Source organism: Leopardus geoffroyi, chromosome C1, assembly GCF_018350155.1.
Source record: "Leopardus geoffroyi isolate Oge1 chromosome C1, O.geoffroyi_Oge1_pat1.0, whole genome shotgun sequence".
NCBI lineage: Eukaryota > Metazoa > Chordata > Mammalia > Carnivora > Felidae > Leopardus > Leopardus geoffroyi.
The window spans coordinates 32,402,186-32,427,408 of record NC_059328.1 but is presented as its reverse complement, the minus strand read 5'-3'; the positions used below and the strand labels follow the sequence as shown (position 1 = coordinate 32,427,408).

Sequence of the window (25,223 nt, the reverse complement as noted above, 5' to 3'; positions counted from 1 at the left end):
GATATCAGCACATCTCACAGACTCCCGCTGCACAGGCCGTGGATAAGTTGCAGTAACTGTCTCTTCTCTTGTGTGTGTGTATTTCTGTGTGTGTGCTTTTGTCAAACAGAAGAGCGTGAATTCCCCTCTGCGGCCACTGATCTCCAACACGGGACCAGAGGGGAGCAGGGGCCGGCCGGAGCTGCCCGAGGCGCCCAGCGTGGCTTGTCTAGTGCGGGGACCAGGGATGATCGGGCCGTGCACACAGATGTCTCCAGCCTCCAACCGTTCGCATAGCACACAGGGGACTCGTGGGTGGCCATTTGCCACTGCCAACTGAAACACTAGGATGGCAACGTTGACATCCTTCATGACGTTTCCAGGACAGACATTCAGGCAGAAAGTGCTGGTGCATTTTCTGTCTTCGAAGTAGAGGGCCATGCCTCACCAGTGTGAATAGTTTGGGCCCCGATGACCTCCTCCGAGTCCGCTCGCAGCCAGTGACACTCGCAAAAAAAAAAAAATAAAATAAACAAAAAACAAAACTCCCAAAGCCCATCTCGGGTTTGGCTTCCGGCAGCTCTTGACCAATGTGGCCAAAGCCAGACGCCTCCTTGGGACACTTGGATTATTCATAAATGCAGCCTGCCCCGACCCTCCCTGAATAGCATCTGAAGTCTCTGTGGAGGTCATGGATCCTGAACAAAGTGTCAAGGGCACCAAGAAGGCTGAGGGAAGTCCCCGGAAGCGGCTGACCAAAGGAGAGGCTGTGCAGGCCAGTGTTTCGTCCAGTGCCCCGTACCCAGGCAGCGGCACGACTGCCACCCCAGAGGGCCCCCTCCAAGAGCTCCTCGCCCCGCAGCCCTTCCCGGGCCCCTCGTCGGTTCTTAGGGAAGGCTCTCAGGAGAAAACAGGCCCTAAGAGGTCCTCCATTGAAACCTCCGTCCCCATCTCGAAGCTTCCGCAGCACCCTCTGACACCAGCATTCATGTCGCCCGGCAAACCGGAGCATCTCCTGGAGGGGTCCGCGTGGCAGCTGGTCGACCCCATGAGACCTGGACCCTCAAGCTCCTTCGTGACCCCTGGGCTCCATCCTCCAAGCCAGCTCCTGCCTTCCCACGCTTCCATCATCCCCCCCGAGGACCTGCCTGGCATCCCCAAAGTCTTTGTGCCCCGTCCCTCCCAGGTCACCTTGAAGCCCCCAGAAGAGGCGCCCAAGAAGGAGAGGAAGCCGCAGAAGCCCGGCAAGTACATATGCCAGTACTGTAGCCGGCCCTGCGCCAAGCCCAGCGTGCTCCAGAAACACATCCGCTCGCACACGGGCGAGAGGCCCTACCCCTGCGGCCCCTGCGGCTTCTCCTTCAAGACCAAGAGTAACCTGTACAAGCACAGGAAGTCCCACGCCCACCGCATCAAAGCCGGCCTGGCCTCCGGGGTGGGCGGCGAGATGTACCCCCCGGGGCTGGAGATGGAGAGGATCCCGGGGGAGGAGTTCGAGGAGCCCACCGAGGGGGAAAGCACAGACTCAGAAGAGGAAACAGGCACCACGTCTGCCCACCCCACAGAGCTCTCCCCCAGGCCCAAGCACCCCCTCCTGTCCAGCGGCTTGTACAGCTCTGGGAGCCAGGGCTCCAGTCACGACCGCTGTTCCTTGTCCCAGTCCAGCTCGGCCCCGTCGCTCGAGGACCCCACCCCGTTCTCGGAACCCTCCTCCGAACACCCCCTGAGCCAGAAACCCGAAGACACCCACACGATAAAGCAGAAGCTGGCCCTCCGCTTGAGTGAGAGGAAAAAGGTGATGGACGAGCAGGCGTTTCTGAGCCCGGGCAGCAAAGGGAGCACGGAGTCTGGATATTTCTCCCGCTCTGAGAGCGCCGAGCAGCAGGTCAGCCCCCCGAACACCAACGCCAGGTCCTATGCCGAGATCATCTTCGGCAAGTGCGGGCGGATCGGGCAGCGGACCGCCATGCTGACGGCCACGTCCACGCAGCCCCTCCTGCCGCTGTCCACCGAAGACAAGCCCAGCCTGGTGCCTTTGTCTGTGCCCCGGACGCAGGTCATAGAGCACATCACCAAGCTCATCACCATCAACGAGGCCGTGGTGGACACCAGCGAGATAGACAGCGTGAAGCCGAGGAGGAGCTCGCTGTCCAGGCGCAGCAGCATGGAGTCCCCCAAATCCAGCCTCTACCGGGAGCCCCTGTCGTCCCACGGCGAGAAAACGACGAAGCCCGAACAATCACTGCTGAGCCTCCAGCACCCGCCCAGCACCACCCCCCCTGTGCCTCTGCTGAGAAGCCACTCAATGCCTTCCGCCACCTGCACCCTCAGTACCCCCCATCACACCTTCCGAGGTAGCTACTCGTTCGACGACCACGTCACCGAGTCCGAAGCCCTGAGCCGCAGCACTCAAGTGCTTACCTCCCACCCCCGGATGCTCAAGCGCCAGCCGGCCATCGAACTACCTTTGGGAGGGGAGTACAGTTCCGAGGAGGCCGGGCCCAGTAGCAAAGACACAGCCTCCAAACCCGCGGACGAGCCGGAACCCAAGGAAAGTGACCTCACCAAAAAGACCAAGAAGGGCTTGAAAACGAAAGGGGTGATCTATGAATGTAACATATGCGGTGCTCGGTACAAGAAAAGGGACAATTACGAAGCCCACAGGAAGTACTACTGCTCGGAGCTGCAGATCACAAAGCCCGTCTCTGCAGGTGCTCACGTGTCCCCAGAAGCCGAAAAGAGTCAGGCTGAGCACGAGCCCTGGTCCCAGATGATGCATTACAAGCTGGGGACCACCTTGGAGCTCACTCCGCTGAGGAAGAGGAGGAAGGAGAAGAGCCTCGGGGATGAGGAAGAGCCGCCTGCCTTTGAGTCGACTAAAAGTCAGTTTGGCAGCCCCGGGCCGTCCGATGCTGCTCGGAACCTTCCCCCGGAGTCCACCAAGTCACCAGCAGAACCGAGTAAGTCAGTGCCCTCCCTGGAGGGACCCGCGGGCTTTCCGCCGAGGACACCCAAGCCAGGGTCTGGTCTCGAGTCGGGGAAGGAGAGGAGAACAACGTCCAAAGAAATTTCCGTCATCCAGCACACCAGCTCCTTCGAGAAGTCCGACTCCCTGGAGCAGCCCAGCGGCCTGGAAGGGGAAGACAAGCCCCCGGCCCCGTTCTCCTCGCCCCCGCCCGCCCCACACGGACGCTCCGCCCACTCCCTGCAGCCCAGGCTGGTCCGCCAGCCCAACATCCAGGTCCCCGAGATCCTGGTGACGGAGGAGCCCGACCGGCCAGACACGGAGCCTGAGCCACCTCCCAAGGAGCCCGAGAAGACAGAGGGATTCCAGTGGCCCCAGCGCAGCCAGACGCTCGCCCAGCTCCCGGCAGAGAAGCTGCCCCCTAAGAAGAAGAGGCTGCGCCTGGCAGAGATGGCCCAGTCATCGGGGGAGTCCAGCTTCGAGTCCTCCGCGCCCCTGTCTCGCAGCCCCAGCCAGGAGAGCGGTGTCTCTATGAGCGGGTCCAGCCGCTCCGCCTCCTTCGAGAGGGATGACCACGGGAAAGCCGAGGCCCCCGGGCTCTCGTCCGACACGCGCCCCAAACCCTTGGGCACCCACATGCTGACCGTCCCCAGCCACCACCCGCACGCCCGAGAGATGCGGAGGTCAGCCTCAGAGCAGAGCCCCAACATTTCCCACTCCGCCCACATGACCGAGACACGCAGCAAATCATTCGACTACGGCAGCTTGTCCCTGACAGGCTCTTCGGCGCCGGCCCCAGCGGCTCCCGCTGCCCCGGCGGCCCCCACAGCCCCGCCAGAGAGAAGGAAATGCTTTTTGGTGAGACAGGCCTCTCTGAGCAGGCCTCCAGAAACTGAGCCAGAGGCCGCCCCCAAGGGACGACAGGAGAGCGAGGAACCAAAGCCCTCATGCAGTAAGCCTTCCGCCAAAAGCTCACTGCCCCAGATTTCCTCGGCGGCCACCTCGCACAGCGGGCACCCGGGAGGCAAGAGCCAGGGGCAGGACAGACCCCAGCTGGGGTCCACTCCGCCCTACACAGAAGCTCTGCAGGCGTTCCACCACCCCGTTGCCCAGCTCCCCCTGCATGAGAAACCCTACCTGCCCCCACCCGTCTCCCTCTTCTCCTTCCAGCCCCTCTTGCAGCACGAGCCAGGACAGTCTTCAGAATTCTTCTCCACCCAGGCCATGTCCAGCCTCCTCTCCGCCCCGTACTCCATGCCGCCGCTTCCTCCCTCCTTATTTCAAGCCCCGCCACTTCCCCTCCAGCCCACCGTTCTGCACCCGGGCCAGCTCCACCTCCCCCAGCTCATGCCTCACCCAGCCAGCCTCCCCTTCCGGCAGCCCCCTTCGTTTCTTCCCGTGCCGTACCCTGCCTCGTCGGCACTCTCTTCTGGATTTTTCCTGCCTCTGCAATCCCAGTTCTCGCTTCCGCTCCCCGGCGACGTGGAGAGCCGTCTGCCCCAGATCAAAACCAGCCCGGCCCCGCTGGCAACGGGAACCGCTGGCCTCTCCCCCAGCACAGAGTACAGCAGTGATGTCCAGCTGTCCCCCGTGGCTCCCCCGGCCAGCTGCTCGGCACCCACATCAGCCCCCCCGCTGACCCTGCCCGCCTGCCCAGACACCATGGTATCCCTCGTTGTGCCCGTCCGCATTCAGACCAACATGCCGTCCTACGGGAGTGCCATGTACACCACCCTGTCCCAGATCCTGGTCACCCAGTCCCAGAGCAGCTCAACAACCGTGACTCTTCCCAAGTTTGAGGAGCCCCCGTGCAAAGGGACAACTGTGTGTGGGACGGATGTGTACGAGGTCCGGCCTGGGTCGGCTGGGGTGAGCGAAGAGCAGAGCAGAGGTTTCCCGACTCCATACTTGAGAGTGCCTGTGACATTGCCCGAAAGAAAAGGCGCCTCCCTGTCCTTGGAGAGCGTCCTGAGCCCGGAGGGGAGTTCTTCAACGGTCGGGGGGAGCAAACGTGTCCTTTCACCAGCTGGCAGCCTTGAACTTACCATGGAAACCCAGCAGCAAAAAAGGGTGAAGGAAGAGGAGGCTTCCAAGGCAGATGAAAAACTTGAGCTGGTAAAACCATGCAGTGTGGTGCTCACCAGCACGGAGGACGGCAAGAGGCCGGAGAAATCCCACTTGGGCAGCCAGGGCCAGGCCAGGAGGGAGCTAGAAACACTGTCCAGCCTATCCTCAGATCCGTCTGACCCAAAGGAAATCAGTCCCCTTCCTCACTCCTCATTGTCCCACGTGACGGCCCCAGGCTCAGAGGCTTTGAAGGAATATGCCCAGCCATCCGCTAAGCCTCACCGAAGAGGGCTGCCCTCACTGAGTGTGAAGAAAGAAGATTCCAAGGAACAACCTGACCTCCCTCCACTGGCACCTTCCAGCTCGCTGCCTCTGTCAGAAACGTCCCCCAGACCAGCCAAGTCGCAAGAAGGTACGGACTCAAAGAAGGTACTGCAGTTCCCCAGCCTCCACACGACCACTAATGTCAGTTGGTGCTATTTAAACTACATTAAGCCAAATCACATCCAGCATGCAGATAGGAGGTCCTCTGTTTACGCTGGTTGGTGCATAAGTTTGTACAACCCCAACCTTCCGGGGTTTCCACTAAAGCTGCTTTGTCCCTCCTGAGGTCTAAGCAGAAGGTGAGCAAAGAAACATATACCATGGCCACAGCTCCGCATCCTGAGACAGGAAGGCTTGTGCCATCCAGCTCCCGCAAGCCCCGCATGACAGAGGTAAGTCTGCCTTGTTCTCCTTCTCCTTGCTGTATTGCTGAAGCCTGTGCTGAGCTTTTAAAGGCGCACTCTCCTCAAGTTCTATTTGCATAACTAGAGCAGAACGAGTGGGCAGATTTCCTCTCTGTCAGCTGTGACTGACCACCGTATGAGAAAACATATTTATTGGGTTTCTTTGTGTGTCCCTCATCGTCAGACTAGATACATTTCGATAAAGTAAGCTTTAAAGTGATCCTGCTTTCCCATTAGTAGCTTCTATTGTAAAAGCAAAGACACCATCTGAGTCAGGACAAAAAAAAAAAAAAAAAAATCTCCAAAAGACTGAATCGGAAACCTTGGCTGATGGGAAAGTCTGCAGCAATTTCAAAACTTTATGCCACTGCCCACGTTCCTTCCTTGTCCTGTCAGCCTTTTCCTGCTTTTCTTATTCTCTACACCTGCTATTTCCATTCTCTGGTTACAACTCAGAATCTTCCCACTCCCAGAGTTTCTAGAATTTGGCACAAACAACTCCTGAAGTATTTCTTCTTTCTTTTCCACGAGCTGGCTGGAAAAGAAAGTGTTGGCTGCAGTGCTCCCCCTCACCAGTAGGGGGCAAGATCACTCACAGCTGTGCTGCGTGGCAGCACCTGGCCCTGACTAAGGGTTCACATGTACTCCTCCGTTGCCTCTGATCTGAGGCTGCTCCAGGAGCCATAGAGTGACCCCTGCAAGTTCAGGAAATTGGAAATTTGATATTTCCAACTTTGCTTCAGATACCCAAACAGCTCCATACCCTGATAAGGCCAGCCTAAGGACCCCGGCCGTGCCATGTCGGCCGATTGACATTGTTCTGTCGATTGAGTAGCCTCAGTGTGCCAGGCGCTGTGCTGGGCCCTTGAATCCAGTCAGTGGTTATTTCTACTTATGAAGCAGGAGGACCATCCCCTCTCTATAGGTGAGGGACCCAAGGGTCAGGGGTGAGAGAAGTCAAGGCCATATATGGTAGATATTTGGCAAACCCAGAATTTGCACTTAGATCTGACTCCAGAGACTCAATTTTTTCTTCTTCCAAATATTTGAGGAAAGAAGGCCGTAAAAGTGACTGCAAATTTTAAAATGTTCATCAGTGTGTCTTCAGGCCAGATGCTTTGCTCAAATCAGGCATAAATCCACTAAACTAAATTCATCTTACAGATAAATGAACAAAACTGTGTTCTGGAACTCCTCCTGTGTTTGCGTCCTCCTCTTTTATCATTGAGTGAAATTTGTGCACTGAGTTTGTCCTTAGCTCAGCTGGATATGCTTCACAGGATTGTTTCCCAGATGTATTCTCTGACTGTCCTATCAGTCTACGGACGTCCCTAAATGAGATTTCCACTTTTGCCATAAAGTGGCAAATCATGACTGATTTGCTCTCCTGTGCATCTTGCTGGCTACGTCTACTCCCAAAATGCTTTTATACTTATATTCATACTTACAGCTTCTTGTGCACCTGCTGTGGGCCAAGTGGTGTGCTAGACTTCACGTTCATCCTCACAACCACCTTGAAAGTTAGGGTACTACATCACCATTTTATGGATGAGAATGCCAACGCACAGAGAAGTTAGGTAACCTGTACAGGGCTGCATGTGACATGGCGGAGCCTGGATTCAAAATAAGACCTCATTCCAGAGCCCTTTCAAATGATCTGGGCTGCCTCCCCGCTTTAATGACTATATACTAAAAGGCCATTTACGAAAAAGTAAGAGTTAATTTAGCTTAATGGAGTTCAGCAGTCTTTTGCTTAAAATGCCACTTTCATAAAATGAGCTGAAACCTGCAAACTTTTTCTCGGAATAACTCAACAGATTCACTGGCAGATTTCCTGCCAGAAGTGCACCAATCTGGTGCGTTAATATTAACTGCATGGCCCACTGCTTGATGCCTTGCTACAATTACACCTCTCTCTCTCTGGCCACTGCTTGCATATCTCCCGTGATGGGGAGCTCACCCCCTCTTGGTACAACCCAACCTATCTTTGGACAGTGCTCCAGGGAAGTTCTTTACTGTACTGAGCTTGTAGCTTCTGTCCTCTGTTAGTAGCTCTGAAAAGGCCCTTCAGGTTATCTTAGCATTTTAAAGATCTTCCAAACTGTCTTCATGAAGGTCTAGGTCACCCTATCGGGTTTGAGTTTGGTCATAGGTACTTTTTTCTGTACATAAGCCCTGGAGGAACTCAAGCTTATACGAAAGTTCATGTGGGAGCCACATTCCAATCATTCCCCAGGTTTCTCCTGCTTCTTTCTCCTTGGGGATCATTTTGACAACCACATATAGCAAACAGAAGGAATAAGGATTCCCGTGTCAGGATTCCCAGATTTGAATCCCACTGCCTCGCTTGCTAGCTGTGTGACCTTGGGCCAGCTACCTACTCTGTCTGTGCCTTGGTTTCCTCATATGTAAACTAGAGATACCAAAAATACTTAGCTCATAGGACTGTGGAGATAAGTAAGTGGGTTAAAATATACAAAGTGTGTTTAGAACAGTACTTGGCACATTGGCACTCAATAATCGTTTTTATGATTGAAAGACAATCATATTATTGTCTTTAAAAGCCGACATGGAGCCCTGGCCCACCTGCCCCGTTCCAGCAGTGTTTCCTGATAGAGTGGTTCATTGCCACCCAAACCAGCCTCCTCCAGCTTAGCCCAGACATCACAGCTGGTTGTGAGAGAGAAGTCCTCCATCGGCCTGGGGGAGGCCCGTTGCTCATTCTGTGGGTGGCCCAGATGGCAGGCTGAGATAGGAGTGAGAACAGCAACTCTGGAAACCCATGGGTATTACACGAAGTCAGCTGCCTTCTGCCAAAGCCGCGGTCCATAGCCTCACTTGGTCTCCCATCTCCAATTCTGAAGGGACTGTTTGGTGGGGGGGGGGGGAAGGTGTCACTGAGTCATAGGCATTGGCCCTGACCTGGATCTTCAGGATGATCTAAATCCCCTCAGAGGTGAGCTAAACCCAGAAAGATGAAGTAATCCACCCAAAGGCGGCTCAGCACGCACTAGCCCATGTGGAGCCAAAACTCAGATTCCCTGATGCCCAACCAGCTACCTTTCTGCTCAGCCCAACCCACCTTTATAGCGGCAGGTGTCATGGCTGCCACAGGAGCCTGGGGCTTAGATCGCCCCCGCCCGCAGAGACATGGTTGCATCTCCCACTGGCTGTGAACCTGACCTTGATTGACAGCAGCATAAACGAGGGCGAGAATCTCCCTCCTGGCACCGTGGGCCCCAGCCCCCAGCCCAGCATCACTGCTCCCTATTCCAGGGTATGCCCACCTGCTGCTGCCATCAGAGGGTCTAGAGGACCTGTTGCTCTCATGAGCCAGCTCTCCCCACTGGGGCCCACAGCTCTGTGAAAAGATCAGGTTCCCTCAGACTACCAGCCAGAGCCTGCACACCCCCCTCCAGGTGCATGCCCATCAGTGAGCGTGGTCAGGGCCCTCGGGACGCCTGCACTCTGCTCCCAGCAATGTCCTTAACTTGGAGGGTGACCTTGACTTCCTGATCTATAAAAGAGAACTGGACCAGTTCATCTCCAGGATGGAGTCTTCATTTATTTGCTCTGCATTCCTTACCCGTCCTCTCTGAGGCAGGCCTGTTTTGGGTGCTGGCATGACCGAGGACACCAGCATAAGGACCTGTCCCCAGAAGGTCCTAGATTAGTGTGAAAGGAAAGGCAAACCCAGCTCCCGTGGGAAAGCCTGGTCTTCCCAGGAGAAGGACCTGGTCGGAGTCCCAGTTTTGACACTAACCACGTGGCCTTGAAGAAGGGGCTTCACCTCTCTGGGGATCCATTTCCTTCTTTCTGCGAACTGCAGCTACTAACGCATCTGCACAGGGTCGAGGGAAGAGTAAGTGAGCTACACACAGTTAAGAGTAAGCATGCAGTGCCATCAAAGGCACCGTTCTATGACTACCGTTTAACAGCAGTGATTTTGTCATTCTGCGGTGGGCCAGGTTCACCTCCCTTCGCTGGTTTCCCCGGAAGGCCAGAAAGATCTAGCTAGAGTGCAGAAGTCAGAAGAGAAGCGAGGGAAGCCGGAGGAAGATGCTCCTGCCTCCAAAAGAGGGGAGCCAGCGAGGATCAAAATCTTCGAAGGAGGGTAAGAATCACATTTGGTTTGCAATATTTGGTTCTGCTTCCTGTGGAGTAAGAGGTGGCACCGTCTGTGTTGAGCGGCGGTGAGCGTCTCTCCCGGCGGGGCTGTGCCCACAGGTGCTTGCCCGCAGGCGCCACGTTCGTGGGACTCGAAGGCCACCTCGGTTTCAGAACGCCGGGCTCTCTGGTGGGGGATGGGAACGGGGTGTCTGCTGAGGACTGGAGCAGTCTGGGTCTTTCTCCAGCCCCTTCGTTCTTCCGATGCTGGCCGGGTTTCTAGTCCCTGCATTGGGGCCGCTAGTGCATCTCCCAGGTCCTGTCTGGACTGCCATTTACCTTGGTGCGTGTTCCCCCCAAAATCACCTCTGTCCTGCCCAAGCGGCCACCTTGGCCTGCCTGGTGTCCCACAGGGGACTCGGGCTCTGCCCGCAGGCTGTTTGCAGGGCTGATAACGAAGGCAGTGCTCGCACCAGCTGTCTACACCCGTCTCCATTCTGACTGGTCGGGGTCCAGGACTCATCGGTTGGTCAGTGTTTGGAATATCACCCCTGGTGTTTTACCTTTGGTGCTTGTCTTTGGAAACCTAATGATCCAAACATCTCGGAACTCACACTCTGGGGCCCTCTGGGCTCCGGAAGGGTACCTTGTTTCGGACTTGCTTTGTGGAAGTTTTGTGCAAGCTGTGTTCTATGTGACCATGTGTTTGCTCCCCGGGATATGGGTGTCTGTAAGCAGATCCTGTGGTGTCTGTCTCAGGGTCCTGTGTCTGTGTCTCCAATGTGATCAATGCAGCCCTCCTCGTACCCAGTCCCAAGGGACAACGGCATGAGGGAAAACCTACCTTCCAAGAAGGACAGTCCTCACGGACACCAGCCAACACGAGGTGTCACTGGGGGCCCGCCATTCCCTAGCACCTGGAGGTGCCAAACTCACAAGGTCAAAGCGGGAGGTACTGGACTCCTCTCTTGGTTGGGGAAAACAGAAGCGGCCAAGTTCCCGGTGGCAGTGGCCAGCAGGGGCTGTCAGCAGAGGGTGTTTGGAAACAAAACTTGGGGAGTTGGGTTGTCACGGTGACATCGAGGGGGTTGGGGATGACAAAAAATGGCAGTGGTAAGAATACCACCCTGTAGGGCAGAAACATCCCACCCAGAATTCCAATAGTGGCTCCATTGGGAAATACTAGATCAAAGGTTTTTCAAAAATACTGACCCTCTTTCCAACTGGGGACAGACCAGTTTCCTCTCCTGCTATTTGAATAGAGCGCCCTCTTGTGTCTCTGTGTTCTCATATCATTGGGTACTTAAAAGGCCCCCTAAGACTTCATCCAAGGCTTGATGCTTCTGGTCACAGGGACTTGCCTTCTTTCCTCTTGCTTCAAGGGACGCCAGGGTGGCTCAGTCCGTTAAGCGTCCGACTCTTAATCTCAGTTCAGGTCTCGATCTCAAGGTTGTGAGTTTCAGCCCCGCATTGGGCTCTGCATTGGGTTCTGTGCTAGGCATGAAGCCTTCTTAAAAAAAAAAAAAAAGAAAAGAAAAGAAAAGAAACAAGAAAATCGCCTTGCAGAAGAACTGTCTGTGAGGCCCTGAGGGGCCGCTGAGTGATAGCTGGTGTGCACAAAGAGGTTTGCTTCTTCCCTGAGAAGCAGCTGCCCCCAGACTGGAGGTCGGGTCCCCGAGGCGGCTCCCTGCTGCCCTTGTTCCCCTGGGAAGCCTGAGCTCCGGAAGGACAGCTGGCAGGAGCCTCCCCTGATCCCGGTTAGTTCACATCTCCAGCTACGTGCTGGAGTCTCTCTGCCACATGGTCTGCCTTCAGCTGAAACGTGGAAGGTTACACCCGAGACCCCTTCTCTTCCTACCGCCTGGGCATCGGTGCCCCCCGCCCCCATTGTCCCATCCAAGTTGCCATTTAGTCCCACCTGCTCTCTTCCAGAATCTCCCTCTCTTTCCAGGTCCATCCTCCCTGCCCCTCCCACTTACCTCTCTTCCACTGAGACAAGCCCTCACGTCTCCAGCTCGGTTTCCTCATGTGTTAGAGGGAGAAAACAACATGCTCTGTTGATCGGCAGAGGATCCTGTGCTATGCCACCCATGGGCCTTGGTTCATGGCACTGAGCATTTTGTCCCTACCGTACCCATCTCATGTGTCTCCCTCCAGGATGATCTCGCTCTGTTCCGCAGGCTGTGAGACATGTCCTCCTCACTCCCTCAGCTTGTCACATCCAATTTGAGCGCTTCAGGGTCATGTAGTGTCACCCGTCAGATTCTCTTCTCCCGCAGCCCAGCTGTCCCATCTGGGCCCTCGCTGCACCTCCCACGCCCCACTTCTGGCGACCCCTCTATATCCATGGTTCTCTGGGGGCTGGTATCACCCCCCCAGGAATGTTTGGAAATTTGGAGAGAGTGTTTTAGGTTGCCATATACTTGGGGGCACCTCCGGCATTTCATGGATGGAGTCAAGGATGCGACCATCCATGCAACCAAGCACAAAACCACTCAAACTGCCAGGGATGTCCCCCACCCAGAAAATGACTATGCCCTTCAAGCAGACCCATCTGAGGTCCACAGTTTTGTCTTAGATCCCTGTCTTCCTTTTTTCTTTCATTTTCTTCCCCTCCTCCTCCCTCTCTGCCTCCTCCTCCTCTTTTTTCTTCTCCTCCTCCTCCCCCTCCTTTCCTTCCTCCTCCCCTTCCTTCTCCTCCTCCTCCCCCTCTTCCTTCTTTCCCTTCTTCTTCTTCTTCTCCTTCTCCTTCTCCTTCTCACAGCAGACATTTATATTTCACTTCAGGACACATTCAACAAGGGGTTCTGTTCCTAAGAACCACTAAGGCATCTAGGGCGACAGAGACTGAGAGAGGAAGATGAAAAATAGCCAGTTATGCACTGCCTCCTACAGCTTCCACCCAGAAGCTTCTATTTTCTTGCAACGGCCAGGGCAAGCCCCGCAGCCTCACCTGCTGCATGGGGGAACCAGACGTACTTGGTAGACAGCACTGACTACTCCGGTGGCTTTAACATACATCTGCAACTTGTTTTTACTCAACAATGTTTTCGAGATGTATCCTTGTTGATTCACATAGATCTGATTCATAGCAGTAAGTCAATAAGCCAGACACAAAGAGTAGATACCATGGGACCAACACTCATGAGTCTTTTTATCATTAATCAAGCTATTCACTAGTCTCCCTACCTTCTTCTTGACCTCCAACCCAGCAGTTGATCAATTAATCAATCCATCAAGGTGGGGCCATTTATTCAGTGTCTTGTGGGTGCTCTGGGCCCGAAGATACCCAGAGCCAAGGGGATAAACCATGGTTCTGCTCTTAAGGTGCTTGGTGAGTGGTTCAGGTGGTAGCACAAGGCTGAGGTGTGGATTGCTCGTGTTGAGATGCTCACAGCAGACAGGGATCCCTGGGTCTAGAGCAGCCAGAAGAGGCTTCCTGGACAGGGTGGGGCTAGGCCTGGAAAGGTGGGTGAGACTGGGACAGGCCAAGAGGGAAGGTATCTCAGTCAGCAGTCTGAAAGTAATGGCGGCCCACGTACTTGGTCAGACTGATTTCTTTTGGCCTGAAGTGTTCTCCCTTGTTATCACTTATCTCCTTGGTTTCAAACATTGTCACTGCACCAGTGGCACTAAATCTGGGTCTCCGGCTAGAACCTCATTCCTGAACTATACGCCCTTGCTTCTGATGCTTCCTGGGCCCCTCAATTTCAGCATGTACTGACCAAGCCACCAACAGAATCTTCTTCTACATCCAGACCTTGGATGATGTACTCAGACGTTCACACTCAAAACCTTAGTATCATCTTGGACACCTTTTCTCCTGATCCCCGCCACCTTCCAGTTAGTCCCCAAGTTCTGGTGTCCACACAAAGTGGTCCACGACTCAGCTATCATCTCTCTTCATTCTCTGTGCCATGTCTCTGGCCTCCCTCTCTCCAGCCTCCCAGGTTGGTGCCATTGAGTGCCTTTGATCATGGTTTTGCCTATCAGACTTCAGCTTCAGGGCCTTCTGTGGCTGCCATACCCACAGAATCCAGTTAAAACTCAACCTGATCTTCCTGGGCCCACAGTCCACCAAGCCACTACTGTCCATTACCCTCTGGGCCTGCTGAACTCTGCCCTGTGCCAAATCTTGTCCAGCCTTCAGAGGCAGTACTCAACCCTCTCTTTTAACTAACGTCCCAGGTCCCTCCACACTCCCTAGTCCTTTGTGTAACTTCTGGAATGACATTGGCACTGGAATTCATTCCAGGACCCCTCTTGACTTGGGTCCTAGGCCCTTGCTTTGTACACCTATGCATCAGTTCCTATTTATTGCTGGCACCCAGAGCCCTCTCTTCATTTCCCATCACTTCCACACCTGAACAAAGCCTGCATTTTCCAGACAGCCTCTGGAAGCGCCCATCAGGAATGTGTTGGCTGTCTCAGCCAGCACCTATGCATTTGGCCTTCGTTGTTTCAGAAGGGCTCCTTTGTTAGGGAGTGTTGTTTTCACACATACAAAGTTATATTGTTCATGGAGGGTAATGCTTATATTGTCCTAACTCAAGTTCACTTGTGGCAAGGAAAGCTGGGAGCTTAGCCCCAAGGGCTGGTGTGAAAGAAGGAGAGGTTGGAATCCATAAGAACTACCCGGCTGCTGAAAGTAGTCATCCAAGCTTTGAGGAATGGGGAGGTCGGTGCTTAGGTCTGAAGAGAATGATGAGTTCAGACAGTAAGAGCCAGGGGAGCCAGGCCCAGCTGAGGTGGGATATTGGGAAAGGTGGCCATGGGCAGGGAGCAAGGGATTGGTATGTGTGGGGGGCATTTGTATGTTGCCCAGGGCTGCTCCTGAGCCCTTTGGGCATTTATCAGAACAAAACCCACCCCAGACCCTGCCAACTGTAGGACCTCAGCTACTGGGCTGAGAGGAGACCATCTGGGCTCCTATTGGAGGGTGCTGGATCCCATCTCTTCTCACCTACCCCAATATACCGCAACACATCACTCCAGCCATTGGTTCTCTCCTGACCCATTTGATTCAGCATATCCAAACTTAAAGTTTCCCACCCTAAAAACACGCCTTTAACTGAAGGGTCTATATCACCAGATTTCTCTGCTTCTCTTTAAAGGAAAACTCCAGAAGGAGTTGACTATACTTGCTTACCTCCGTGTCTTTCCTCCCATTCTCTCTCAGTCCATGCCAGGTAACTGCTCCTGACAAGATCAATAGTGCCCTCCACCCTGTAGAATTCTGTGGTCGGTTCTCACTTCTTCCTGCCCTGTCAGTAGCATTTGACACAACGGGTCCCTCCCCCCTTCCTTGAAACACTCTGTCCATTGGTTTCCAGGGTGCCATCTTTCTTGGTCCTCCTCTTCCTTTGCCAGCGGGCACTTTCTCATCATCTTTGATGGTTTCCCGTCGTCTTCTGATTTCTAAACATCAGGGCTCCCAGGGCTCAGCCCCTGGTACTCCCCTTTTCTCTGTCTAAACTCCCAAGGTGACTCTATATACCGTCTGTAGGCTGATGACTCCCAGACTCATGTGTCCAGCTGGACTTCTCCCTGGGGCTTCATGTAAGTCTCCAGCCATCTGTGTAATTTCCACTGGTGTGTTCAGTGAACTCATCCTTAGAGCAACACACACAGATACTGAGGAGCCACAGTGACTCATTGGGTTCTTGGTACAATTGTTAAAGAAATTAAAATTTTACTTAATTCAATATTGCCCCACTTGAGGGAGTTCTATTTTTAACAGATGTGCTTTTCTGTCTCATGTATTTTCATTTCTAATAGCTGAATTTATTTTATTCAAGCCTAAGAGTTCATGCAGTATACCCAACACACGTTGTTTTATGGTGCACTTATATTTTTTTAAAGTGTGTGTGTGTGTGTGTGTGTGTGTGTGTGTTTATAAAATAGTCACTTAAAGAGAATAGTTTTAATTTTTAAAAATTTGAAGGTCATTTTCTTTCTCGATAATTTTTTTACAAACTCATTTCTTCTTGGACTTTGAAACCTACACGTGTGTCGTTATTTTTCATCCCGAATTTCTGAATTTCTCCGCTGTCTATCCCCCATCTTTCCATGATCTCCAGATTATGGATGAGGTTGAATTATGTCTTTGGTAATAGGTGTGATCCCTGTATATGTTTTGAGGAACAAATGGATTAAATTAGTAATTAAGTGTGATGAGTTGGAGCTTTTTGGACAGGCGTAAGCAGTACACTCATCAGGTGAGCCACTCTAAAAATGCAAACTGGGGGGGAGGGGGCGCCTCGGTCGGTTAAGTGTCTGACTCTCGGTTTCGGCTCAGGCCATCATCTCACAGTTGGTACCAATATGGTTCGAGCCTCGCAGTGGTTCTGCACCGACAGCACAGAGCCAGCCTGCTTGGGATTCTGTCTCCCTCTCTCGCTGCCCACCCCGCTTCTCGCCTTTTCTCTCTCTCTCAAAAGTAAATACATGAACATCAAAAAATAGAATAAATCTCCAGCCTGGAACAAAAAAACGCATCCTGCCGAAAAGTTGGTAATGTAAAAGCTGTGATGTGTGACACAGGCAGAAACACCATGTGCCTTACCACACGCTCGCTGAATGTCCTTTTGAAAGTCCCGTTAATGGCCCAAGGAGAAGGGGGTTTCATGTCCATTAGCAAATCTTGTCAACTCAACCTCTGAAACCGTATCCAGAATCTGCCCATTTTTTTCACGTCTCCTCGCTCAAGCCACTGCCGTCTCTCATCTGGATGATCACAGTGTCCGATAATCTCCTGCTTCCCCCTTTCCCACCACAGTGCATTCTCAACCCAGCAGCTACAGTGATCCTGCTTAATGTCAACAGACCCTGTCACTGCCGTCCTGCGCCCTCCACAGCCCTCGAGTGGCCTATGTGTGCCGGCCTCAGCTCCTCCCTGGCCACTGCCTGCCACTCTACCCCTGTTCCCTGTGCTCCAGCCAGTGGCCTCTTCGTTCTTTGTCAGACATGCCTCTGCCTCAGGGCCTTAGCACTTGCTGTGCCCTCTGCCCAGAACACGTTTCCCAGGAGTCCCATGGCTCCCTCACTTCTTTCAGTCACCCTTCAGCGAAGCCTTCCCAGACTACCTACCCACTTGTGCCCTTTTCTGGCATTTCTTTATTTCCCTTCCCTGCTTTATTTTTTTCTGTGTATGTACTAGTTTGTTTCTATTTCCCCCACCAGAATGTAAGCTCTGTGAGAGGGCAGGAATTGTGTTTTGGTCATTGTTGTATCCCTGATGCTGAGAAAAGTGCCTGGCACATAGGCAAGGCTAGAGAATGTTTATTAAATGAAGGAATCTCCCTCCAGCATGGTCAGGAGACTGCAGGTGAGGGACAGGTCCCTGGACTCAGAAGCTCTTAGAATCTGTGAGCAGGACTGAGGCTCTGGATCTCCGGAAGGAGCAAGGACAAGAGTCGGGGCTGAACCAGGCTGAGCACGTGGGGTCAGGCTTGGTCTGGGGAAGGTAAAGTCAGATGGTCTCAGTGATGGGGCCAGCATCTGGGGTTGGGATCCAAGGTCCTTTGCTTGCTGACCTGCCCTGCAAGTGTTAAAGGCCAAAATGAAACATGGGATGCCAAAAAGGGCTGGCTTGTGGGCAGTCAGCTCTCAGGCCAGGGCCTGCCCTGAGCAGATCCCTTGTGTCCTTGGGGCCTGGGGAGAAGTGGCCCTGGGTGCCCTGCCATGGCTGTGGTGCCCAAGTGAGTCCAGGGTGCCGGGGCCCTGTCTTCTTCCTGAGAGGGCCCCAGTGCCCTGATCCCTCCTGAATTCTCAAACTTCTCCCTCTAAGTGTGGACATGCAGCCCCGAGTGTGGCCCCAGGGGGCAGGGGAGTGAATTGTCCAGCCCCATCACATGTGCCCGCACTGGGTTTTATTCTCATTGTCCTCCTCCCCCAAGTCCTCCTCATCTCTCCTAAGCAATATGACCTGGACTTTGGGAGGGAGGCATGGAGGGCAGGATACGGCAGAGTCCTTGTGAGACATCCAGTGGCTGAGACCAGGAAGATGGCCGTGAAGCTGGGGAAGGTAGCTGTAGGACTTCGGATGAATCGAATACGAAGGTTGAGAAAGAGAAGCTTGGCCTCTGGAATGACTGCCACACTTCTGGCTCGAGTGACAGTGGATGGATGGTGGTGTCATTTACTGAGATGCACAGGGATGGGAGAGGACAGCATAAAAGAGGTTTAAGGAAGGGGAGATCAAAACTTGGTGGGCATGTTAATTCTGAGATGCCAGCCGTAGGTCCAGGTGTTCAGGGAGGTGTTTGGCAATCCGGACCGTGAGCCTGGCATTCAGAGGACAGGCCTGAGCTGGAAATACACATTGGGGATATGCATTTGTCAATGCACGGATGCTATTTAGAGGCTAGGTCTGGCGAGGGTCACCTGGGGAGGGAGACAGAAGGAGAGAAAAGTAAAGGGCATCCAGGACTGAACCCAGGATCCACCAGCTAGAAGCCAGTAGAGACAAAGCTGCAAAAGAGCTTGAAAGTTGGGGCGCGTGGGTGGCTCAGTCAGTGAAGCATCCAACTTCGGCTTAGGTCATGATCTCGCGGTTCGTGAGATCGAGCCCCGCGTTGGGCTCTGTGCTGACAGCTCAGAGCCTGGAGCCTGCTTCGGATTCTGTGTCTCCCTCTCCTTCTCTGCCCCTCCCCTGCTCACTCGCACTCTCTCTCTTTCTCAAAAATAAGTAAACATTTCTACAATAATAACGATAATAAACTGAGGGATCCTGGTGCTGCTAGGAAGGACTTCTAGCCAGGGGTAGAAATGGTTCTGGAAAGGAGGGGCAGAGTGCAGGAGCAGAGCCCTGGAGAAGGTCCAGGGGGTAGGGCCAAAGCAGTGTTGAGAAGGGGGCACTTCTCTATACAGCAGGAGGAAAGAAAGATCGTGGCCGCCATGCAAGCAGAATTAAGGATTTGAGCTGGGAATTAGGGAGGGTTCTTTCAGACCCAATCCAGGCTCTGGGTCTTCACCAACGATAGACTTGTGAAGGGCCATTTTGAAAACAAGGGCAAGAGGAGCACCCTGGTGGCTCAGTTGGTTAAGCATCCAACTCTCAATTTCAGTTCAGGTCATGATCTTGCAGTGCATGAGTTCAAGCCCCACATGGAGCTCTATGCTGACAGTGCGGGGACTGCTTAGGATTCTTTCTCTCTCCCTCCCTCTCTGCCCTACCCCTGCTTGCTCTCTCTCTCTCTCTCTCTCTCAAAATAAATAAATAAACTCTTAAAAAAAGAAAAACAAAAAGACCGGGACACCTGGGTGGCTCAGTCGGTTAAACTTCTGACTTCAGCTCAGGTCATGATCTCACAGTTTGTGGGTTCGAGCCCCACATTGAGCTCTGTGCTGACAGCTCAGAGCCTGGAGCCTGCTTCAGATTCTGTGTCTCCCTCTTTCTCTGCCCTTCCCCTGCTCGCACTCTGTCTCTCTGTCTCAAAAATAAATAAACATTTAAAAAAGTAAAAAAAATAAAAGAAAGACAGAAAGAAAAGAAAACAAGGGCAGGAAATTTCTGTTCCCAGGAAATCACTTAGATTCCTGAGAAAGGTATTCCTTTGTGAAGATTATCCCCTCCGGGCGCCTGGGTGGCTCAGTCAGTTGAGCATCAGACTTCAGCTCAGGTCATGATCTCACAGTTCATGAGTTTGAGCCCCTCATCAGGCTCTGTGCTGTCACAGAGCCTGCTTCGGGTCCTCCGTCCCCCCACCCCTGCCCTTTCCCTGCTCGTTCTCTCTAAATACATAAATAAACTTTTAAAAATTAAAAAAAAAAATTTTTTTAAGATTATTCCCTCAAATAAAAATACAAGCATCCCTCATTTTACCGGGCCTCGTTTTGTTGCGCTTTGCAGATATTACTTTTCTGTAAATTGGAGGTTCAGGACCTCAGTGGAGGAAGTCACTGCAGATGCGGTAGAAAGAGCATGAGAACAGGAATCCGCAGCGGAGCCTGACACTGTGGCCGAATGGCTGCAGTCCCATGAGGACACCTGAAGGGACGAGGAGCTGCTTCTTAGGGATGAACAAAGACAGGGGTTTCTTGCTTCTTAGGGATGAACAAAGACAGGGGTTTCCACACACAGCGAAGAGACTGCGAGGATTGTTGAAATGACAACGCAGGATTTAGGATATCACCTGAACTGAGTTGATAACGGAGTGGCAGAGCGCGAGAGGACTGACCCCAGTGTCGAAAGAAGTTCTACCGTAGGTAAAATGCTATGAAACAGTGCCACACGCTACAGAAACATCGTTTGTGACAGGAAGACTCAGTAGAGGCCGCAAACGTCATCATTGTCTGATTCTGGGACATTCCCACGGCCACCCCAACCCCGAGCACCCCCACCCTGACCAGTCAGCAGCCACCAACACTGAGGGCTGTGACTCTCCCCCAGCAGAACGATTACAACTTGCTGAAAGCTCAGATGATGGTTATCATTTTTTTTTTAGCAACAAAGTGTCTTTAAATTTAGGTATGTACATCCTCTAGACATAACGCTATTATTACCCACTTACTAGACAACGTATGGCATAGCGTAAACATAAATTTGTACACATCGGGGAACCAACACGTTCACCTGCCTTGCTTTGTGGCACATTCTGGAAGTGAACCCGCAGTATCTCTGAGCTGTGCTTGTATTGGATGTTAGTCTAGTTAGCTTGACTCTTGGGACTGGCCTGGCATCTTTCTCCTGAGTGCTCGAAGGACCTCCCAGGGAACACTCACTCCAGGCATTAGAGAAAGCTGCTTATGTCACTACGAAACCCAAGTCACGGACAGTTTAAAAAAAAAAAAAATGCACGAAAGCAAAATGGACCAGAGGAAAGACATATTGATCATGGGGCAGACTGAGTGTCTGAGTGGGCTGGGGCCAGAGTCCCCGGAGCCCTGAGGACTGTCGGAGAAGACCTAAATGCATCCTATTAAAATTTAAAGGAGAATCCATTTCTTAAGCAGCCGCTGCCTCTGGGTTCCTGTAGGGGATCTAAGGCAGCTGGGGACCCAGCCTGGGAGGAGGGAGTGCGGGGAAGTGGGCTCCTCACCCCAACACGCTGAGGCCCCTGAGAGCTGAGGACTCAGCATCCACTGGGCCTGGACAGCGTCTGCCTGAGTCCCGGCCTCTCCTGTCCTGGGGAATCCGGCCCAGAGCCCAGAAGGAAGGTGGCTTCCCCATCTCTCTCCTGTGGGAGAAGTGGCCTCTTAGGGAGCAGTGACATGCACATCCTCTCTCTCATTCTTTCTGTTTTTATCAAAGTTACACATGCACAGAATTTAAAGAACCAAATTATTTCCAGGGCGCCTGGATGGCACAGCTGGTTAAGTGTCCAACTCTTGATTTCAGCTCAGGTCACAATCTCACAGTTGGGGAGTTCGAGCCCAGCGTCGGGCTCTGCGCTGATGGCACAGAGGCTGCTCAGGATTCTGTCTCCACCCCCCTTCTCTCCGCCCCTCCCCTGCTTGTGCTCTCTCTCTCTCTCCCTCCCAAAATAAATAAACTTAAAAAATTTTTTTTTTAAAAACAGTCAAATATTTCCGTAAATTTTGTTTATGGAGAAGAGCAGTACCCTTCCTCTTTGTTTAGTTGTACATCTCTAAGAAATGGGCCTGGGTGGCTGCCCCAGTAGGGCATTTCAGCTTTAAGTAGTAACTAGTGACCCAAGAGCCTCTCTGCATTCGTCACACGCCCCCTCACTTCCCCACCTCTCATTAGAGTAGCACATACATAATTCACAGCTAAGTCACATAATGAACTGCGGTTTCTTTTTCTTTCCTGTACAACGTTTCTGTTTTCTCTGCAGATAAAAACTGTGTGTGTGTGCGTGTGTGTGTGTGTGTGTGTGTGTGTGTGTTCACTTATTTTTCCATGTGTTTATTATGGATTCAATTCATAGCCTCAATTCAACCCTCACCAAGACGGCGGCACGGGCGGTCTGTGAATTCCATCTTGCTGACACAGGCCCCTTCCTGCTCCCTCTGCCTGGGGCACAGCTGCCCCCCTCCCCACTGAGTCTCCCTTCACCACCCCCCAACGCCCCCCCCCCCCCAGGAGATTCTCTTCCTCCTATATTGGCTCTCCCCTCTCTGGGAACTCACATCTTCCTTTTCCTCATTTACTTCCTCATTTTTGCAGAGACCATCCTTCTGTATAGTGTTCTGGAGAAAGTGTCTCTGACAGGTCAGTTTTTTCCTGTTCCATTCTCTGCAACCCTCTCTGGATCTTCCCTTCCCGCTCAGAACTGTGAAAGGTCACCCGGGTGGCTCTTGGTGCGGGGTGGTCTGCCTCCGTCAGTGACCCTTCCAATCTGACACCTCGGGGGGCTTCAGCTTTAAGAAATGATCTTGCATTGCTTCCTCGATGACGTCTGTCCCCTCTCCCTGGATCTCCTGTGGTTCAGGGCTGGGACCTCCTGGCTTGTTTCTCTGATTTTCATACCTCTCTGTCAGATTTCCTATCTCTTTGTCTTTTCGCGTGACGTTCTGGGTACTGCCCTCCATTTTGTCTTCCAGCCATTTTGTTCATGTCTGACATCACATTTTTAATTTTCAAGAGCCCTTTGTTTTTTTCCTGAATGTTTCTTTTTAATAGCATCCTGTTCTTATTTGATGGATTCCGGTACCTTCGCTTATCTCCCAGAGGCTATGAAGGTCAGTTGTCTTTGGTTTTAGTTTTCTTTTCTACACGATGTCTGCTTCCCTCAGGTTCCCTTTTATCCCTGTTTGTCCCTTTTTTCAGGTGCCTTCACTTGTTTAAGACTGGGAGGCTCAAAGCTGACCGGCAGCTCCGGGTGTGAGAGGGGCTCATTGTTGGTGTGCATCCCAGTAGATGTCCATCTAGGTTGTTCCCCTGGGGTCTCTGTAGTGGCAGAGTCTTTAGGTCTTTCTTCTTGGGCAGAGCCCCCGTGGAGACTCAAGTGGCCTGACTGAAGGGTGTAGGGTTTCTATTCTGGGAGCCACAGGAAAGAAAAAGGTGGGAGGGGGAGGGGAGAAGAATCCCAGCATCCAGTTGTACATCCCCTTCATCTTTATGGTGTCCCTGCCTGCCCTCAGCTTGCCTGACGCCTTCCTCAAAGGCCTCTCGTTTCATCGTTTGCAGAGAAACTTCCAGACTTTCTCTGGGCTGGAGGAGGGGCGGTCTCCTGGCTGCTAGAGTTGAGGAAGGGATGGGGGTCTAAAAACAGTCATCTTGGGAAGCACCTGGCTGGCTCATTTGGTAGATCATGTGACTCTTGATTCTCAGGGTTGTGAGTTTGAGCCCCATGTTGGGCGTAGAGATTACTTTTAAAAGATAAAAATAAGTTATAAAATAGGGGCATCTGGGTGGCTCGATTGGCTAAGTGTCCGACTCTTGATTTTGGCTCAGGTCACAATATCATGGTTCATGAAATCGAGCCCCATGTGAGGCTCTGTGCTAGCCACAAGGAGCTTGGGATTCTCTCTTGCTCTCTCTCTGCTCCTCCTCCACTCATGCTCACTCTCTCACTCTATCTCAAAATAAGTAAATAAACATCAAAAAGTAAAAATAACAATACATATATAAGTAAAAATAAAAACAGTAACCTTGGGGCGCCTGGTTGGCTCAGTCAGTAGAGCATGCAACTCTTGATCTCAGAGTTGTGAGTTCCAGCCCCACGTTGGGGGCAGGGTTTACTTAAAAAAATAAATTAAACAAAGAAATAAGTAAATCGCCAGCTCCTGTCATTCCTCTGTCCCTGCTTTTAAAAATATAAATAAATAGGGGCGCCTGGGTGGCTCAGTCGGTTGGACATCCGTCTTTGGCTCAGGTCATGATCTTGTGGTCCGTGAGTTCGAGCCCCACGTCCGGCTCTGTGCTAACAGCTCAGAGCCTGGAGCCTGCTTCGGATTCTGTGTTTCCCTCTCTCTCTCTGCCCCTCCCCCGCTCACATTCTCTCTCTCTCAAAAATGAACAAAACATCATAATATATATATATATATATATATATATATATATATATATATATATCTCAGTCATCCTTTTCTTGATTCCCCCCCACCCCCATCTCTAGAGTCCTTGAGAGATCCTATGGCATAAGTCGATTTGGTTCTCGTATTTCCTACTGTCAATTTAAGATTCCACTTTCTTGAACCTGCAAAGTCTTTTTCACCCATCCATCTCTTCCCAGCTTCTGAAAGCTATATTGCCAGTGTCCTCTCCTACCCTTCCCTTTTTTGTGGGGTTATTATGCCAAAGGGAAAGAAAAAAAGAGAGAGGAAGGGGGAAAGAGAGAGAAGGGCAGAGTAGAGGGGGAGAGAGGTGGGGGAGGTAGAAGAGAGAAAAAAGAAAGAATGCTTTCCCCGCCATCTTTAATAACAGACTACCGGTAGAGCTGTTTTTAAATACGTTTCAGCCATGGAACTCATTCTTCTGAGGAACCCAAGGGAAAGCCACCCTCTCAGGCTCCCTAAACTCCTAGGAGTCAGAGGAGCACAGGGCAAAGTGCCAGTTCTAGAAAGTCTAGGAAGTCTTTAGGCTCTGGACTGAGGTAGAGTCAGATTCCAGCCCCGCCTCCAGCAATGACTGGCCAGTCCCTAAAAACAGGGTCAGTGGTATCCACTCCACAGGCTGCTTGTAAATGAGTGGCAAGATACTTTCGGGCTGCTTATCGGTACCTGGCATCCAGGAAGTGCTCAACAAAGGTGCCCCTTCCTTCCTTCCTTCTTCAGTGTTCTTTCCTTCCTTCCATCTTGCTCTCTTCCTTCCCGCCTTCCCTCCCCCAGCATGATTCTGATCTTCTCTGGGCTACAGTGCTCTTTGTGCCCGGTCAGTAGAGCCTCTGAGGCCTATAAGTCAGGGTGTCTTTGACGGCCACATGTGGACCCCACATCAGAAGGGGAAGGGTTGGAAGTCAGCTCCAGTTCCATGACTGGTTGATCTAGTAAAAATGAAAAAAAAAAAAAAGAATACATCACACATGGGCTGTGGGGCTGATGGAGTGTGCAACACGGGGTTGAGCACGGGTCCACCTGGATTTGATTCACTACAAATCACAGGAACCATTTGCCTTTTCCACCATTGCTTGAAGTGAGGCCCCCTATGGGGAAGGAGGTAACATGGTGTGAGCCCAGTCATGGCAGGTGTGGGGAAGTCTATCGCCTGTTTCCGTCTCAGCTTCCTCGTGGGTAATTAATCAGAGGATGTGGGAGAGGGCTTGAGCCTTGGAGTCGGGGCTGGGGTCTCAGTCCTGACTCTGCCATCGCTGGCTCTGAGATCATGGACGGTGCCTTTGCTCTTTGAGAATCTCAGTTCCCATCCGTAGAACGAATGTTGGCCACGTGGTCTGGGTGAACCATCTCTGGCCGTCATGATGTCACACGTAGGATCTTCCAGTTCTTGTCAGCAGATGAGCTCAGTTACCACT

The 25,223-nt window shown here is 52.4% G+C and overlaps 1 protein-coding gene across 1 annotated transcript in view; it reads left to right on the top strand.

The window, feature by feature from the left end:
* Positions 1-25,223, top strand: part of HIVEP3 (HIVEP zinc finger 3) — a 378,357-nt gene that overhangs the window by 315,653 nt on the left and 37,481 nt on the right. Inside the window, 3 exon segments of the mRNA XM_045476889.1 lie at positions 110-5,588; positions 5,591-5,727; positions 9,708-9,853. Of these exon segments, the coding sequence (XP_045332845.1) occupies positions 671-5,588; positions 5,591-5,727; positions 9,708-9,853 (5,201 nt within the window). The 5' untranslated portion in view covers positions 110-670.